General features: G+C 38.8%; 1 protein-coding gene across 4 annotated transcripts in view; it reads left to right on the forward strand.

The window, feature by feature from the left end:
• The window catches only part of ralgps2 (Ral GEF with PH domain and SH3 binding motif 2), a 178,574-nt gene that overhangs the window by 78,045 nt on the left and 81,295 nt on the right, over positions 1-19,234 (forward strand). For all 4 annotated transcript variants that reach the window (XM_048208550.1, XM_048208548.1, XM_048208551.1 and 1 more), the window contains one exon: positions 8,950-9,033. In XM_048208550.1, coding sequence (XP_048064507.1) covers positions 8,950-9,033 — 84 coding nt within the window. The remainder of the gene's footprint in view (positions 1-8,949; positions 9,034-19,234) is intronic.

Here is a 19,234-nt window from a genome sequence, read left to right on the forward strand (position 1 = left end):
GTACTATTGTGAAGAATGCTGGTAGGGTCTATGAAAAGACCACTGCAGACACACGTGAGCCAGTTACAAACTAACTGCACAGATCACATGGCAGTCAGCCCGACAGATGGATATGATACATAACATGAGAGATTATCTTAATACCAGCACTCTGTCTTCATGTTCTGCTCTTCAGTAAATGCAAAAAACATGGATGAGGGCCTAGCAGGTTTTCACATTACAAGAAATGGATATGTGTCTGTGCTATGATACACGTTTTCATGTAAATTTGTGGTAAGACACCTTTTACATGCAGTGTCTCTGTAGTTTTAATAAACGATTGACAAAATATGGAGGAGAAATTACTTATGTAAATTGTTTTATTAATTAAAATATTGCATTCAATGCTGTTTATTTATGATACATTACTTATAATAAGCTTAATTTGCTTGGCATGTTTATGTTGACAAGAATGACAATTCCTTAATTTAAATACTCAGCGCCAGTGTTGGGGGTAACACATTACAAGTAACTTCAGATTATTTTTTTCAAGTAACTAGTAAAGTAACGCATTGCTTTTAAATATGTTTTAAATGAACATATCTGAGTTACTTTTTTAAATAAGTAACGCAAGTTACTTTGTTTTCCCATGTATTGACTGACAGCTTTCCTGTCCCCATGTTGAGAGAAATGGAGATTAAGTGCAGAAATATTGACAGTTATTCACTTACTCATCTCACTTGCACAAAAACAAGTCAGTATTCCTCAAAATGAATAAAAACAGTGAAATGCAATCTCAGAATAATGCACAAACCTGCAATAATTAAATATATATTAAATGAAACTAATTTACTTTATGTATTTAATCTGACTTTATTAACCAATGTCTTTGCTGCTGACCTTCAATGATCTGATTCAACCCTAATAAGCAAAAATGACTAGAAAACATCACATTTGTGATCAGCCTAAAGCTTACTCATTTCACTTTTGGTGTGAAAGGGTTATTAAAAAACAAACAAGCAAGCCCAGTCCAGTTGAGAAAAAGTAACGCAAAAGTAATGGAGTAACTCGGTATTGTAATGCATTACTTTTAAAAGTAACTTTCCCCAACACTGCTCAGCATAATATCAGAGCATTTAAAGGGGCTATATGTAAGTATTTTCATGTATGAATTGCTTTTTTTTAAATTGCCAAATCACTATAATCAGATGCTTTTTTTTAAAACTGTTGTTTTCTCACCGAAAGATAACTTCGCTGTGAATATATCTAGGCCTTGAATCACATTCAGTATCTTGTACGTTATATGTGCACGAGTGTGAACATGAGCAGTATGATGGCTGCAGTTCTCTTAATGGCCACTGGTGTCACTAATAACAAGGGTTTCTGAATTATGCATATAGCCGCTTTAACACCTGCTTAAGCTACATTGTGGGTGGTTAGTGAGTAGGAAACGCCGTATTTGGACTGAAATATAGCGCACAGTCTTGGGGGAAAGTTACTTTTAAAAATAATGCATTTGTACGTTACTGCCTCAAAAAGTAACTAATTGTGTTACTTTTTATGGAAAAAGTTACTTTTTCTCACCTGGGCTGGGCTTGCTTGTTTGATTTGATTGTTGTTGTTTTTTTTTAATAACAAAAAAAAAAAAAAAAAAAAAGTTCTATTTTTGGTAAATGTAAAGGCTCTTTCACACAAGAAAAAGAAATGAATAAGCCTCGGGCTGAAGGGAATACATATTTACACCTGTACAGTAGAGGGCGTAGCTCAAACAAACCTTTCAGCTGTGCTGCAATTCTGGACTGCAGGAGAAGAAAATTCAACACACTTCAGCAAAAAAAAAATTAAAAAATTAAAATTAAAAACACATGGGATGTTTAACTAAAGCCATTTTTGCTTATTAGTATGGTTGTATTGGATCATCGAAGGTCAGCAGCAAAAACATTGGATAATAAAGTGAGATTAAATACATAAAGTATATTTATAGTATTTAACATAATTTATTATTGCAGGTTTATGTAATATTCTGAGTTTGCATTTCACTGTTTTTATTCATTTTGAGGAATATTGAATCTGTTTTTGTGCAAATGAAATGAGCGAATGGAAGTTCACTCAGCACACACAACACCTCTGCACTTACTCACTATTTCTCTCAACATGAGGACAGGAGATCTGTCAGTCAATAAATGGGAAAACAAAGTAACTAGCGTTACTTATTTGAAAAAGTAACTCAGACATTTTGTTGTAAATGTAAAAGTAATGCGTTACATACTAGTTACTTGAAAAGTAATCTGATTACGTAACTCACATTACTTGTAGTGACCCAGCTAAAGTGGTGCAACCATTTAGTTAATTCTCCTCAATTGTGTGTGTCTATTTCGCAACAGAGTGTTTTGGAGATCTTTTCCCCAGTGAAGTCCCCCATCTTCCCCCATTCTGACCACATTTGTGCCGTTCGTATAATAGCATGTGCTTGGCGGGATGCCGTATGATGCAGACTCTATAGAGCAGTTCAGATTAATGGACGGTACATATGGCATGTTCACTTTCCCTCTTGTGCTGTTATTACAAGACAAAACCTCTTGCAGCAGAGAGAGAAAGAGAGAGAATCACTGGAACAGTTTCTAGGGAAAGTGTTCTGTTTTAGATTTATAATCTTCAGGTGAAGATCTGTTTCAGACACACGTGCAGAAATTGTATGTTCTTTATAGTTAATCTGACTTCAGCTAGGATTTGTGGTGTTGGTCAACTTTAGGAACCAACCTTTTTTTTTTTTTTCAATAACTAACCATTTCTTAACTTATTCTACAGTTGTTCTTAGGTAATAATAATTGTTATTATTATAGAGACAGAGCGACACGCGTCATAATCTGAAAACCACGCCCACCGGGGGGAACAATCCAACCGTCTCCATTGACTTTGTATTGCGTGAAGCTGCCTCCTTGTCATTTCTGATTTATAACAAAAAAACAGAACAATATCCAAAAGCTGCTATGTGACAAGGTGTACAGCAAACAAGCTAAAAAACCCGAACCAAAAACCCAGAAGTTTTTATTAGATGTCTACAAAAGTGGATACAGGCATTTGAGACAGAGTGTGACATGTCATATTGCTATGAGAACTACGGCCACTGGAGGGGAACGTAATCAGCGACAGGAAATATAATAGATAAAACTGACATTTGGATATTTGACTTATCAGTGACTAAATGTTTACTGCACATGTAGGCTTACTGAGGCGTACCGAGTGTCAGGATCCCAAAATGTACCCATTCTTCCTGCTGATGCTTCACTTCTTATAGCCTGTATCCACTTTTGTCTCCCTAAAGACTGGCTTTCACGGTTCAGTAGCTTACAAAAACTTAGTTCTGGTTTTTTTTAGCTTGTTTGCTGCACACCTTGTCACATAGCAGCTTTTAGACCTTGTTCTGTTTTTTGTTATAAGTCAGAAATGACAAGAAGGCAGCCTCACGCAACACAAAGTCAATGGAGACTGTTGGATTGTTTACCCCCCATTGTGGGCGTGGCCTAAATGCGCTCTGTCTCTATTAAATTGGCAATAACGATTATTTTGAGAAAAGGTTGGATTGTACCACAATGTTTACATTAAATGCTAAAGTGGAAAATCTTTGCTGTTCCCCACTCAATCTAGTGATAGTATTAAATCTGTGTATATTTTTATAGTCCATATAGTACTGGCTGTAGACCGCCACATCCTTGTCAACTGAAATTCCTTCTTTGATTTCCAGCTCCCCTGTTTGTATCTGATTTTGAGCTGTGGTTAGATGGGTGAGCTCCAGGTTTCCAGACAAGGTGCTGATATTAAGGTTCAGCTAATGTACAGTGAATTAGTGTCATAACACAAATCCTACTCAAGGCCAGGGTTTGGCGTAGCCTACACTAAGTCACCCCTGCTGAGCTCTGGCTCCATTACTGCTCATCTCCCATTATCTTATCCATGATTCTCAGGTGGCTAATCAGTTTCCACGAATTTCAGTCTGGAAAAAAATGTTTGAATATGCATTTAAATCCTTTTAACAGCTTGAAAGTTGCCAAATGATTTTGTCTTTTCAAGACCTGGTGGGCTGTTCTGGTGTGTTTTAGGTTCTAATGAAAAAAAGAAATGTGAACTCCGCACACTGAAAATAACTGCTCCAATAAATAATTTATTAAATAATGCAACGTTTTGACCAGCAGGTCAGGCACAAACATGTGGCATACACTCAACTCTTTATAGATAGACATCAGGTGTTGAACTTAATCAACCTGAATCAAATTTTAGGGTCTACTCACACTAGGCACTCTGAACTGTGCCCGAGCACGTTTGACCCCCAAAGCCCTGTTCTTTTGACAAGTGTGATCGCTCTGTTCCTTGCCCGGGAGCGGTTCGTTTAGCCGGCCCTGGCCCGCTTGGAAGAGGTGGACCAGAGCGCGGTTCGCATGCAGTGTGAGTGCTAACTGTGCTTGAGCACAGAACAGCTACTACTTTTGTGTGTGCTACTGTCATCATTATGACGGCAAACATATTTATTACTACTTTGATAGTACACTTATCAATTCATATAATTAATTAGAGTGTATTTGGGTTTATAACGGGTCTGCTTCTCCCCTTTTTCCCCTTTTCCACCAAGGCAGTTTGAGTGCTGGTTCGGAGCCAGAGCCTAGTTTCAAATCAGTTCTTTGTCTTTCGTCACACAAAGCACCAGCTCCGAACCAGGAAAAGTGGTTCTTAAGTAGCACCAAAACATTGCTGGGCTAGAAGTAAGAACCGCTTGCGTCAGGGGCTGGGGGCAGGGTTACCGTGACCAACAAAAAACTTGAGACCGCCATTTTTGAAATAGCAGCTAATCGAGCTAATAGCAGCTCGATCGTAATCTCTGTCTATATACAAATGGATACAGGTTCACAAAGCCATGAGCATCAACAGTAGTGAAACATTCGTGATTGTTAATGGAAGGCTTGTTCGAGATGCATCGGAGCAGCGCGGACCGATTCGGCGGGTGACATCGGAGTGCCGCAGGTCCACGGGTGTGTTTGTAAAGCATACGACTCCTTGTGCTTTTGGATCGTTCTCGCGGTGCTTTAATGTCATGCGCCGATCGCTCTGGGGGAAGCCGATGCATCTCGAACAAGCCTGGTGTGTTTGTGTTTGGCGCTGCAGCGCTAGCTTTGCTGTGAAATATGAGATGTATGCAGTGACGTAAGTCCTGGTTCTGTGCTGCTCTCTAGCCCGTGGAAAGGCAATCCGGTTCTTAGAAGGCTCATCGGTTGAACCAACTCCGAACTGGCACTAGCACTAGCTCTGAACTAGTACCCGGTTCATGCTGGTGGAAAGGGGGTATTTGATGAACAGGAATTGTAGTTTGCGAGTAAAGCTGCAAATTCTTCTATTAACGTCAGCTGCCTTTGTAATAATTTTCTGATACGTGCAAGAGAAATTTGCTGCGCGGTATAATAAATATATTAGGCAGTATCTTAGCGAAAGTGCATTTCTTCCCATTTTCTCACATGCAAAAAGTTCCATCTTTTATGACGTAAGCGTGCTCCGGCTTGGAACATTTAAGTGCAGTGTGAGTGCAGGCCAGCGGCGGAGGGGGGAGGGGGGAGGGGGACAATCGCACTCGGGCTCGGTTCAAGGCAACCGTGCCTAGTGTGAGTACACCCTTAGTGGGCATCTGTGCAAATGCACTTACATAGTTACGTAAGTGTTGCTACATCTTAAAATTATGTTTCATTTTCAAGAGACATAAAAGAAAGTGGAAGAAAGGGAACATAAAACACTGCTATGATCCCTTTTCCATGGACTTCCCACTGCTTTGAAGACACTTGTGCGATAACAACGCTCCCTTTGAACAGAACCAATTTCCTCCTGTTTTTGTGTAAAGGCTTGATATCTATAAAACTGAGAATCACAGAAGATTTTTCCTTCTTCAAACTTGTCTTTTTGCTTCCCTTGTTTCTGCTGGCCTCCATGGGTTTCTCTGGGCTCATTCCCGTGCATATTATTCAACTGGTTACTGCCAGAATAAGGTACTAAAATAATACTTCTTTTCTAGTTTATTGTCAGAATATACTTTTCTTATTGCACAGTTGCTGATTCAAATGCTTGATTAATCCTTTTTGCACATCACCCTCTAGCCCAAGACTGGTTGCCCATTGAAGATAAGCAGTATTGAACCTGGTCAGTACCTGGAAGGGAAACCTCCAGGGAAAACCAGGTTGCTGCTAGAAGAGGTGTTATTGAGGCCAGAAGGGGGTGCTCACCCAGTGGTCTGTGTGGGTCCTAATCAGGGCATGACATTAACTTTTTTGCTCCCCAGCCACTGTGGCTAGTGGTTTTCTGGTCACTAGCCACTCAGCATTTTCAATGGCCACAATTTTGACATCGATACCATGGGGAAAACCTGGCATATAGCTATTTTTTAGTATTATCTCAATTTGGCTGCTGTCACGTGTTTTCTTACTGAACTGTTTACATTCACTCAAAACACAACGGGTTTATGTGAATACTCACCAAGACTGGCGTTTTGACGTTATTTTGTGTGTATTTGCGTGTTTAAACACAATAAGTAGCAAAAAAGAACTGAATTTAGTACTGAGAAGTGGCTTGTTTGTGTGTCAACTCACTGTCGGCGAGATGAGAGAGGGGAGAGAGGAAAAGAAATAAATCTTGTTCTGTTTCCCAAAACGCACTGCCTTCTGGTCCTCCGCCAGCTGGGTGAACTCCTCCACAATGCTTGGCGGTGGTGCTAAATATCCCGCGGTGGACGGCTCTCTAACTCCTTCGCTGCCTGGTTGACAGCGACGGCTCCTTCGGGTTTGGGCAGCTGGCAGTGAGTCCCCTATTCCCTGCTCCTCCCCATCATGGTGGATGGCAGCAGGCTCTGGCCTACGGCAAATGGTGGCGGCGACTCCACTCCCTCTCAGAACCCAGGCGGCCAGCAACGAGTTTGTCCGTCCCCCCGGCAAGTCAATCCAGCCCGCCGCCTGGAGCGTCCATGGCAATAGGATCTGCTCGATGGCACCGCGGATTTCCCACACCGGTGAGGGCTCGTTGACAGCGCGTTCCTCCTTCCTCCCGGGTTTCAGCTTCAATGTAACAGGGTTTAACATTCAGGGAAGGAGGCGGATGGCTCTCTCATCCTTCACTATCGTCGCTCCTCCTTTTATGCTCCCGGAGCCCCTCCGTGAAAAACGTGAGGTGTGGCGCAGGTGACGCTCATTAACACTCGAGCCAACGGCCTCGCTCCATTCCCGAGGCTCTCATCCTGCTTGCTACAGTTTTGTTTTGTTTTGTGTTTTTGTTTTGTATCAGATGATGCCACTCTGATGGCATCTTCTTCTTGCAAAGAACCTCCCAATAAGACATGAAGACTGATCAACTACAGTTGTTCATTTATACAAGTTAAGATCAACTTGTATTAAATTTATATAATTTATTAATTTATGATTTGATGCCATTTTCTATGGAAACTTTAGCAAATTCAGCAACCGGATCTTCCTTGCACGTGTCCATAAATACAGCCAATATGATTTTTGAGAAAGCTTTTGCCATTTTAGCATACAATAAGGATTATTAGGCAATGCATGAACAGTGTTATTTGGGGCTGAGATCCCTCTTTTGAAGCCTGTGGTACTGCTGTTACTGATTTGAAGAACTCAATGATAACCTTGACAACCGGCCAGCTCGACTAATTAAGTTCAGTTAAATTTAATAGTCACTGTTCAGTTCTACCTTGGTCTCAGAAATGCATTACATCACAGAAAAAGAACGGAAATAGCCATTAACCTTGTGTTTTCTTCTCCGAGTTGGGTAGCAATTGTTTTCATTAAATCTCAGTAGGTGATTTTCCTCATCACAGATTGTGAAGTTGGGGGTTCAAGCTCTAATTTGGCAGATTTGTTACACATGGAGAAATTGATTCAGAAGAAGTGATTTCATTGGCATTTCTTGGTGGTTGTTGTTGCTGGAGACAATGCAGAAAGCACACTTATTTAGCTCTGTGTGTGTTGGCCCATATGCTCACATCTGTGTTTGTGTATGTTGCTAAGCTGCTACCTCCACAGGTTGCTGACTCATTAAGTCACTGCTTGCTAGTGTGACCTCATGAGAGATTGCGGTTGCATTGCTTCTGAGTTTAAGTTGGGTTCATTCCTTATGTACAATCGTGATGAATATGTTTGATGGTTATTTTAACTCTTCTTGAAGTCCCATCACGAAATCAGGCCGCTCTTCTCCCATTTACTGACAGCTGACAGGAATTAAATCTCTCTGTGTGGTTGAATGCGTATCAGAGTTTGTTTTTGTGTTTTAATGGCGCTAACAGCTCATTTGAAACGGATTCTCTGCTGGAAAATGTCTGAACGCTTAGCGTAATTACATAACGCACGGTTGCATAATTATGGTCGGGAGTTTCCAAATATGAATTTCCAAGCGTGACCATTACATCGTTTATTAGACTGTCACTACGGCTTTAATCTTGGAGCTAACAGATCGTTTCTTAGATGACAGAACAGTCAGAGTTGAGTTTTCATGTTCGTGTCTTAGAGATTTAGCATGTCAGATTGATGTTTATCCAATGGTGTTTCTGCCAAATACACATTGTTAAATACTATTTTAAACGGTTTTCCATTCTCATTCAGTCAGTCACTCGCACCATGCGAGTAACAGAGGTTCAACACAATTTTCGATGATTGCCATCCAAGTCTGAGATAATTCCTGTGTTTAGATTCAAAATTAAGTGAATAAAGTGTGATGGACCGGGAAATATTCGAGCTTAAAAACTTAAAAGCCCAATTACAGCTACTTTCTAGGGTCACTGGTCATGAGCGACAGTTTTGTCCTGAGTTGATTTGTTTTTGGCACTCTTGCTTTCTCGTGTTCTTGGTTCATTGATTGTTTTTGTCCAGGTTTTCAAATCACAAACCAGCTGGAACATGATAGTTTTATGTGACTATTTTTTTTTTTTTTCAGGAGCTCTCTAGTTGTGGCTGGAACAAGAAGGAGAAGCACAGTTCAGCGCCGAATGCCGTGGCCTTCACACGACGCTTCAACCAGGTAAACCACACTTTTTACTGTTGCCCCATTACTTTGATACTAAAAATGATAGGGATTAACTGTAGACTTCCAGCTAAGGAGGTTGAAATCCACAAAATTGGACCTGCATATGAGCATCTGTCTTGGTGAATATGTGTAGTGATGTCAAGCCTCTGGTACTTTGGCAAGGGTCAATGGAGTTTGAGGGACATTGTGGACATACTGGTGGCAAGTTGAATAAACATGTCGACAGTTTAAATAACATTTTATTTTCTCTGACAGTGATATATGAATAAATGGTAATAAAGATTTGAAGAAACATATGTTTTTGAGAATGAATTAAAAAAGACTAGGGAAAACAAGGCAAGTGAACAGACAATATAGATGATATAGAATCAATATAGAATCTCTGTTATTCTCTCTTCTTTTTTGATACCTCTTGTAATGTATCGAAAATCTAAATAGAAAATTACAACAAAAAAACAAGCATACACTACCGTTCAAAGATTTGAGGTTGGTAAGATTGATAAATGTTTAGTAAACAACATTTAAAAGATACTGATATATTGTGAAGTATTATTATAATTTTAAATAGCTGTTTTCTATTTGAATATATTTTAAAACAGAATTTATTCCTGTGATGGAAAAGCTGAATTTTCAGCATCATTACTCCAGTCTTCAGTGTCACATGATCCTTCAGAAATCATTCTAATATGCTGATTTGTTGCTCAAGAAACATTTCTTATTTTTTTTTTAGGTGTATGTGACTTCTTTCTGATGAACACAATCTGAGATACACTATATTGCCAAAAGTATTGGGACACCCCTCCAAATCATTGAATTCAGGTGTTCCATTTGCTTCCATGGCCACAGGTGTATAAAATCAAGCACCTAGGCATGCAGACTGCTTCTACACACTCAGTGAATTCAAGTGTGGTACCATGATAGGTTGACACCTATGCAATAAGTCCATTCGTGAAATTTCCTCACTTCTAAATATTCCATGGTCAACTGTTAGTGGTACCATAACAAAGTGGAAGCAATTGGGAACAACAGCAACTCAGCCACAAAGTGGTAGGTCACGTAAAATCACAGAGCGGGGTCAGCGCATGCTGAGGCACACAGTGCGCAGAAGTCGCCAACTTTCTGCAGAGTCAATAGCTACAGACCTCCGAACTTCATGTGGCCTTCAGATTAGCTCAAGAACAGTACGTAGAGAGCTTGATGGAATGGGTTTCCATAGCTGAGCAGCTGCATCCAAGCCTTACATCACGAAGTGCAATGCAAAGCGTCGGATGCAGTCGTGTAAAGCACGCCGCCACTGGACTCTAGAGCAGTGGAGACGTGTTCTCTGGAGTGACGAATCACACTTCTCTGTCTGACAATCCGATGGATGAGTCTGGGTTTGGCGGTTGCCAGGAGAACGGTACTTGCCCGACTGCATTGTGACAAGTGTAAAGTTTGGTGGAGGGGGATTATGGTGTGGGGTTGTTTTTCAGGGGTTGGGCTTGGGCCCTTAGTTCCAGTGAAAGGAACTCTTAATGCTTCAGCATACCAAGACATTTTGGACAATTTCATGCTCCCAACTTTGTGGGAACAGTTTGGGGATGGCCCCTTCCTGTTCCAACATGACTGCGCACCAGTGCACAAAGCAAGGTCCATAAAAACATGGATGAGCGAGTTTGGAGTGGAGGAACTTGACTGGCCTGCACAAGTCCTGACCTCAACCCCATAGAACACCTTTAAGATGAATTAGAGCAGAGACTGCAAACCAGGCCTTTTCGTCCAACATCAAAAATTCCCATAAACACACTCCTAAACCTTGTGGAAAGCCCTCCCAGAAGAGTTAAGGCTGTTATAGCTGCAAAGGGTCATCTCCAAATTAAACCGTACAGATTAAGAATGGGATGTCATAATGCAAAATTTACTTTTGCATGGTGTTTGGACATACCGTAAATGTGTGTTGGCAGTGTGTGTACACAACCACCCTATAGTGATAAAAATCCACCCACTCCTTTTTTTTTAATCCCCATAAATCATAAGCAGTGTCTCAGAACAAGCCGTTTTCAGATCCCTGGCAGTGTGAGGTCACAAAAGCCACAGGCCCCACCCACAGTGTTGTTTGACACTTAAGTTTCGCTGTGAGTGAGTTCACAGCGAGTCCGCCATTGCTGCACTGACGAGAATGTCTCCCAAGCGTTTTAGGTAATCTGTAGCTGGATGGATTAATCCACATAGCTCTCTTCATTTACTACCTAAATCTGAGCTGCAGAAAACGAGGTGGATTAACTTGGTTTCCCAGGAAAATGCTCCCTCAGTTCTGTCGAAATTAATTTATGTCTGCGCGAATCATTTCACACCGGACTGCTTAGTGAACGAATATCAATACAAAGAGACAATACAAAACAGAGACTGCTAAATTGTGCTACTCAAGGATATACAAGTAAAAACTGTTCGTGATCCAGCTTAAAGTCTCCAGAATGATACTGGATACGGCAGTAATGAAGGTGAGGGCACTTTATTACAGTTCATCTGAGTTTATTTACGGGTATAACGTTTATTAAGCACCACCCGAAAGGCATAAGGTCTTTATATATTTGTTTACTGTTAGTTGTAATGCGTGTTTCTGTGTAATTCGCAATGTAGGTTGGTGATAATACAAGGATAAGAGAGAGAGTTTATGGATAATATTTTAATGCACACTTGCAGTGTTTTATTAAGCTCTTACAGTGATTTGCTTGAGTGAAAACGGACGATTCATCTTTTGTGTGAAGTACAATAAACGTCATAAAACTCATCTGTATAGTTTTGGCCATCATTCGGACAGTACAACAGGCTTGTACTAATATAGTGGATTAAAAACAAGAAGGCAATATAAGTTATAACCGTAATTGAACTAAACTATACCTGTTCTATCTCCATGCAGCATATATATTCGCAGTTTCTGACATTATTGTGCGTCCTCCTGACTGAATCCTGTCACCGGAGAATCAGCTCGTGAAGCTCCGCCCTCTTAGGCTGAGCGCAGCAGCTCATTTGCATTTAAAGGGACCACACTGAAACGGTGTGTTTTTGCTCAACCACTAAAAGTGGCAATTTTAACATGTTATAAAAAATTATCTGTGGGGTATTTTGAGCTAAAACTTCACATACACACTCTGGGAACATCAGAGACTAATTTTACATCTTGTTAAATAGGGCATAATAGGTCCCCTTTAAAGTTCATGTGCACGTAAAGGCTGGCGTCCCAAAACTTTTGGCAATATAGTGTATATTAACAAATAACCTGTTGCGTCCAAGCTTTATAATGGCAGTGAACGGGACCAACAAGTATGGAGCTCAAGAAAGTGCCTCCGTCCATCCATCCATCCATCCATCCATCCATCCATCCAAACAATGCATCATTTCTGAAGCGAAGTAATGCGTTTTTGTAAGAAAAATATCCATATTTAACAAGTTATAAAGTAAAATATGTAGCTTCCGCCAGATCGCCTTCCGTATTCAACTTACGAAAAAAGTGTAAATGGCGTTGTGTCAGTTATGCTTTTTCGTAAGTTGAATACAGAATGTGGTATGGCAGAAGCTAGATATGTTACTTTATAACTTGTTAAATCGGGATATTTTTCTTACACAAACGCATCAGAAGGTCTTTATTAACCCCCCCGGAGCCTTGTGGAGTACGTTTATGATGGATGGATGCACTTTCTTGAGTTTCATACTTGTTGGTCCGGTTCACTGCCATTATAAAGCTTGGACGCATCAGGATATATATTCATATAACTTTGATTGTGTTCATCAGAAAGAAGAAAGTCATATACACCTAGGATGGCTTGAGGATGAGTAAAGTGAACTAACTACATATGTTTTTGTATATATATAATAATGTTAAAATAATGTAAAACTCATTACTGTCATTACTCCTTGCTGAATAAAAGTATACACTTTTTATTTTATTTTTTCCTTACTGTTCCTTACTGTAACTACACTTTTTCCAACCAAAATGATACTCAAATAGCTCTTTGGTCAGCAGGTTTACTAAAGCAGGAAACATGTTTATTGCTTCTGTGGCCACAGGCATTTGAGAGTTGGCTTGTTTTAAATAAAATGAGTGTAAATATTTCAAAAGGAAAATAAGGTTTCCAAATGTTTTATGTGTTATAATTCAAAGAGATGGCATCAAAGTGCAGAAAAGGGGTGGTCCAGGTAAGTGTTCAGGTCACGAGGGGTGGAGGCCTCTGTATTGGCTCAACTTCCCAAGCTGGCATGCTTGTAATGCACTGGCTGAGCATTAGCGCCTGTGTTTGCGAATGAATATGTTTCTGGCCTAAATAACTTGACTTTATTGCCTTGGATTGGCTAGGATGGAAAATTACATCACCGTCAAGGTTCTTGTTAACAGAATTTGGACTCTATGCTAACACAACACACTGTGCATAAATGCAATTGTATGTCACAGTCACTTTCAGGTGAATAAGACAAGTGGGAAACTGGACTTGCACTGACATTCTGGCTCTAATGTGAGGAGGTAATGGGAATGTTTAAATAGGTTATCACTGCCTTGAGGTCTGAGCAGAGATGTTGGATACACACCGGGGTTGGGAAACACTGATTTGATCCATTTGGCCTTTGAAGAAATATGTGGCCCCCTCTGAGTGCGTACAAGTTTCTGTGTGCAATCATTGCTTCATTATTGGCAGAAGCTGATAGTGTGTAACCAGAAGGGAATTATCTTCGAATAAAGTTTATAAGCAAAGCAGAAGTTGTTTTTCACGCCTCAAAATCTTCACTTTAAGACTTAAACGCACCTTCATAGACACAGACTCTCTTGCATGAAAATATGGCCAGCACTCTGTAAATAATATGAGAATATCAGTGAGGAATTTGTGTTCTGTGGAAACTTTTCTCAATATACATCCTCAAAACGGCTTAAACGGCTGTTCAGGAACCCACACATACTCGCCTGCCAACACAAATGTACTTTCTGAAGGATGATGCCTGGAAAGGCGAGAACAAAAAGTTCTAAACAGACCTGGAACATTAGTTAGAACCTAAAGTCACCTAACAGCAAACTGTGTGCGTTTTATATGTGAGATTATATTTTATATGCATGTCTGTGTTTCAGTACTAAAGGGGTGTGTGGTTTTTGTAACGCCAGCAGTTTTGTTATCTTTCAGTAGTAAGCTGATCATCTGTAGATTTTGTAAATATTTACTAGTTAGCTAATCCGCAGTAGTTTTGTCATCACTTAATAGTTAGCTAATTGTCAGTACTTAGTGATCATTTAGTAGTGTTTTATTAGTATTTAATTTAATAATTAACTAATCAGTAGTTTTTATCACCATTTACTAGTTAGCTTATCATCAGTATTTTAGTGATCTTTCAGTAGTTAGCCAATTATCAGTAGTTAATAATCTTTTAAGAGTTAGCTGATTAGCAGTAGTCATTTAATAGTTGACTAAAGTTAAAGGTGCCCTAGAACCCTATTTCACAAGATGTAATGTAAGTCTAAGGTGTCCCCAGAATGTGTCAGTGAAGTTTCAGCTCAAAATACCTCATAGATTTTTTTTTTATTATACCATGTTTTAACTGCCTATTTCGGGGTGTACAGGTGCTGGTCATATAATTAGAATATCGTGAAAAAGTTCATTTTTTTATTGTAAATTATTTAAAAAAATGAAACTTTCATATATTCTAGATTCCCTACATGTAAAGTAAAACATTTCAAAAGTTTTTTTTTTTTTTTTTTTTTTTAATTTGTTGATTAGAGCGTACAGCTCATGAATGTCCAAAATCCAGTATTTCAAAATATTAGAATATTTACATTTGAGTTTCATTAAATGACCATCCCTACAGTATAAATTCCGGGTATCTCTTGTTCTTTGAAACCACACTAATGGGGAAGACTGCTGACTTGGCAATGGTCCAGGAGACAATCATTGACACCCTCCACAAAGAGAGTAAGTCACAGAAGGTCATTTCTGAATGGGGTGGCTGTTTACAGAGTGAAATATCAAAGCATATTAAATGCAAAGTTGACTGGAAGGAAGAAATTAGGTAGGCAAAGGTGCACAAGCAACAGGGATGACCGCAAGCTTGAGAATACTGTCAAGTAAAGCCGATTCAAACACTTGGGAGAGCTTCACAATGAGTAGAATGAAGCCGGAGTCAGCGCATCAAGAGTCACCACACTCAGACATCTTCAGGAAAAGGACTACCAAGCCACTTCTGAAACAGAAACAACGTCAGATGCATCTTACCTGGGCTAAGGAGAAAAAGAACTGGACAGTGAACAGTGGTCAAAAGTCCTCTTTTCAGATAAAAGTAAATTTTGCATTTCATGTTGAAATCATGGTCCCAGAGTCTGAAGGAAGACTGGAGAGGCACAGAATCCAAGCTGCTTGAAATCTAGTGTGAAGTTTCTGAAGTTAGTAATGATTTGGGGGGGGCAGTGACGTCTGCTGGTGTTGGTCCATTGTGTTTTATCAAGTGCAAAGTCAATGCAGCCATCTTCCAGGAGATTTTGGAGCACTTTATGCTTCCATCTGCTGACAAGCTTTATGGAGATGCTGATTTCCTTTTCCAGCAGGACTTTAGCACCTGCCCACAGTGCAAAAACCACTGCCAAGTGGTTTGCTGACCATGATGTTACTGTGCTTTATTGGCCAGCCAACACGCCTGACCCCTGAATCTATGGGATATTTTCAAGAGAAAGATGAGAAACAGTCGATCCACAATATATAGAGGATCTGAAGGCTCAATAGTGCCTCAGCAGTGCCACAGGCTGATCACTCCCATGCCACACTTCACTGATGCTGTAATTTGTGCTAGGAGCAAGTCATTTGCTGTAATATGTGCTGCCGACCAAGTATTGAGTGTACAAATGAACATACTTTAAAGAACTTGAACTTTTCTATTTTGCAAATCCATTTTTTGATTGATCTTAGGAAATATTCTAATATTTTGAGATACTGGATTTTGGACTTTCATGAGCTGTAAGCTCTAATAGTCAAAATTAAAAAAAAAAAAAAAAAAAAAAAAACCTTTTGAAATGTTTTACTTTACATGTAGGGAATCTAGAATATACGAAAGTTTCATTTTTAAAAATAATTTACAATAAAAAAATGAACTTTTTGATGATATTCTAATTATATGACCAGCACCTGTAATTAAAAATGCGGCAATTCTATGCATGTACACCTTTAAATGCTCGTGTTCCCAGCCCCCAAGCTCGCAACTCTATAATGCATTACATAAACAATAGAATAAGTTCACACAGCTAATATAACTCTCAAAATGGATCTTTACAAGTGTTTGTGATGCAGCATATCAGATCACATAATTATGGTATTTATTTTGCGGATGTTTACATTTGATTCTGAATGAGTTTGATAGTAGCCTATGCTGCGGCTAACAGGGCTAATGCTACACTGTTCGAGAGATTTATAAAAAATGAAGATGCGTTTATGAATTATACAGACTGCAAGCTTTTAATAATGAAAATAACGTCATGGCTCTGGTCTCCGTGAATACAGTAAGAAACGATGGTAACTCTAACCACATTTAACTGTACATTAGCAACATGCTAACAAAACATTTAGAAAGACAATTTATAAATATCACTAAATATATCATGATATCATGGATCATGAACAGTTATTATAGATCCATCTGCCATTTTCGCTATTGTCCTTGCTTGCTTTACAATAGCCTACCTGCATAACTTCTGATGATTCGGCTGTGCAGCTCCTGACGTTAATACTGGCTTGTCTAATGCCTTGAACATGGGCTGACTTATGCAAAATTTGGGGGCGTACATATTAATGATCCCAACTGTTGCGTCACAGCCGGTGTTATGTTGAGATTTGCCTGTTTTTCTGTGGTCTTTTGCACAAACAAGATTTACATAAGAAGGTGGAAACAATGGTGTTTGAGGCTCATGGTCATTTCCATGTACAGAACTCTTATTATTCAACTATGCCAAGGTAAATTCAATTTTAAAGCAGAACTAAGTAACTTTTTTAACCTTCATAAATAGTTTTCTAAGTCCTTACGATGGTTAATTGACTTGTAGTGGTGTGTTTGAGGCGAACACTAACCCCCTCTGGCATGTCTACGCCAAAAAACAGAACTTGCAAGTTGAGCTTCGCCGACCCGACACAATCTCGCCTCATGTTCACGTTCACGCGAGAGTTACAAAATGCTTTACGGTCAAAAACAATGTATATATTATGACTTTATAAGACAATTTCGAAAATTACCCACCTCCTTTGAGATTTCTTGTACTGTATTTGCAAAACTACTGCGCTGGTGAGCGTTGTAGTCGTTGTAGTCCAGAGATGCGCTTGGAGTATTTACAACAGTGTGATTCACTGAAGGAACCTGTAGGGGGAGCTTCGCAAATCTTACTGAGTTCTGCTTTAAATTCTAGGGCACCTTTAACTAATAATTATTAGTAGATTTGTAATCTTTTAGTAGTTAGCTGAATATCAGTAGTTTGTAATCTTTTTAGTTTTATCATTCACTTTAACCCTCTGGGGTCTGAGGGTTTTTGTGACCCTGGAGAATTTTAAAATAATGCTGTGATTCACACCTGAGGAGACAAAGATCCGCATAATGAGCCGCATAATCAGCCTTTCAGTCAGTTATGTGTGAGGAGACTAAGAACAGGACAAAGTCGTTTATTTTGTAGTTTATTTATAGAATATAGTTAACAATATAAATGAGAGTCAAAGGCCCATTTTGGATACACAGTTTTACCTGGAAATAAATCCTGTTCAGAGATATAAGTGAACATCACTTGTTTCTATGCACAAGAGAAAGAAAAAAAACTTTCCTGCTTCCAGTCAGTGATCTCACTATCATATTCATGCATTTCCATTCTGGGCCAATATCTGGTCTCTGTGATTCTCAAATCTTTGAGATAAAAGAAAAAAAACTGTGAGCATACTGATAACAGGATCTTATCAACTATTGTAACATTAATATAATGTCCACTCTTAACAAAAAACATGATTTTTGTGATCTCATGCATGCACATATTATTGCACATCATGTGAAGAAGGTTTTGTATAGGCCTATTATATTTTAAATTATATAAAGTACCGGTCAAAAGATTTTACACATTACTATTTTTTATGTTTTTGAAAGAAAATACAGAAAAAAAACAGCAATATTGTGAAATATATTTTGCTATTACAGTTTAAAATAATTTTCTGTTTTAATATACTTTAAAATATAAGTTATTTCTGTGATGCAAAGCTGAATCTTCATCATTCATTGCGAACAAAAGCTTCATTGATGTGGCACTTCACATAGTGGCTATATTACAGTAAACCCTTCATAATCTGTCCAAAACAGGCCAAAGGAATCTTGTCTAAACAAAGACTGTGTAGTAGTCTAAACAAAACCACCCTTCTGCACCATTTATTCACACAGAGACACAGAACATGCAGGATTCATATTCAAACAGTCTTTTTGCTGTTTAATATTCACAGACACTAGTCTATATCATGATTAGAATAAAAAACTTAAGAATAAAAAAACATTCACAATCATCGGCTTGATCGAGTTGATCCTTGAAATTAAATTGAAATCAGTCCTCTGAGGTAAATCCTTTTAGAGTTATCTCTCACTGCATCTCAAAACGGTGAAAAGTACATGAATCTAACTAAGCTTGATGCGGGTGTTGACTGCATGGATCGCCTCAGAAATTGTGTTTGAATGCATGCTCTGCTTGGGCGTTGTCGCATTAGCAAATAATGAGGTGATTAATGAACGACTGACATCCCTCTCTTTTCAAACAGATTACATAAACAAAGAATATTTGTTTACATTATTTAAAAGCTGACATTTCAATGTTTCTTTAGATATGTCTCATGTTTGTGTGATAAGTATTATCTAAGTTACAGTTCATTTTCTGAGGAGTATCAGAATGGATTTTATTCAGAGAGACGACAGATCGTGCATCATGATAGTTTCTTTATTTTGCAAAAAGCACAACATTTTGTTTTTACTGTGAGTGTATAAAAATAAAAGAAGACATTTCACAGATTTGAATGATATATAACTATTATTTGTATGTCCAAAATTGACTGAGAGTTAACCAAAGTTATTGACGGTATCTCTGGTTCAGTTGTACTGTATAATTCACTGTTATTGTGTAAAATGAAATGTTAATTTTTATGTGAATATAAACACTGGAAAGTGCTCTCACCATAAATAT

This window comes from Megalobrama amblycephala, linkage group LG11 (assembly GCF_018812025.1).
Source record: "Megalobrama amblycephala isolate DHTTF-2021 linkage group LG11, ASM1881202v1, whole genome shotgun sequence".
In the NCBI taxonomy this organism is placed as follows: domain Eukaryota; kingdom Metazoa; phylum Chordata; class Actinopteri; order Cypriniformes; family Xenocyprididae; genus Megalobrama; species Megalobrama amblycephala.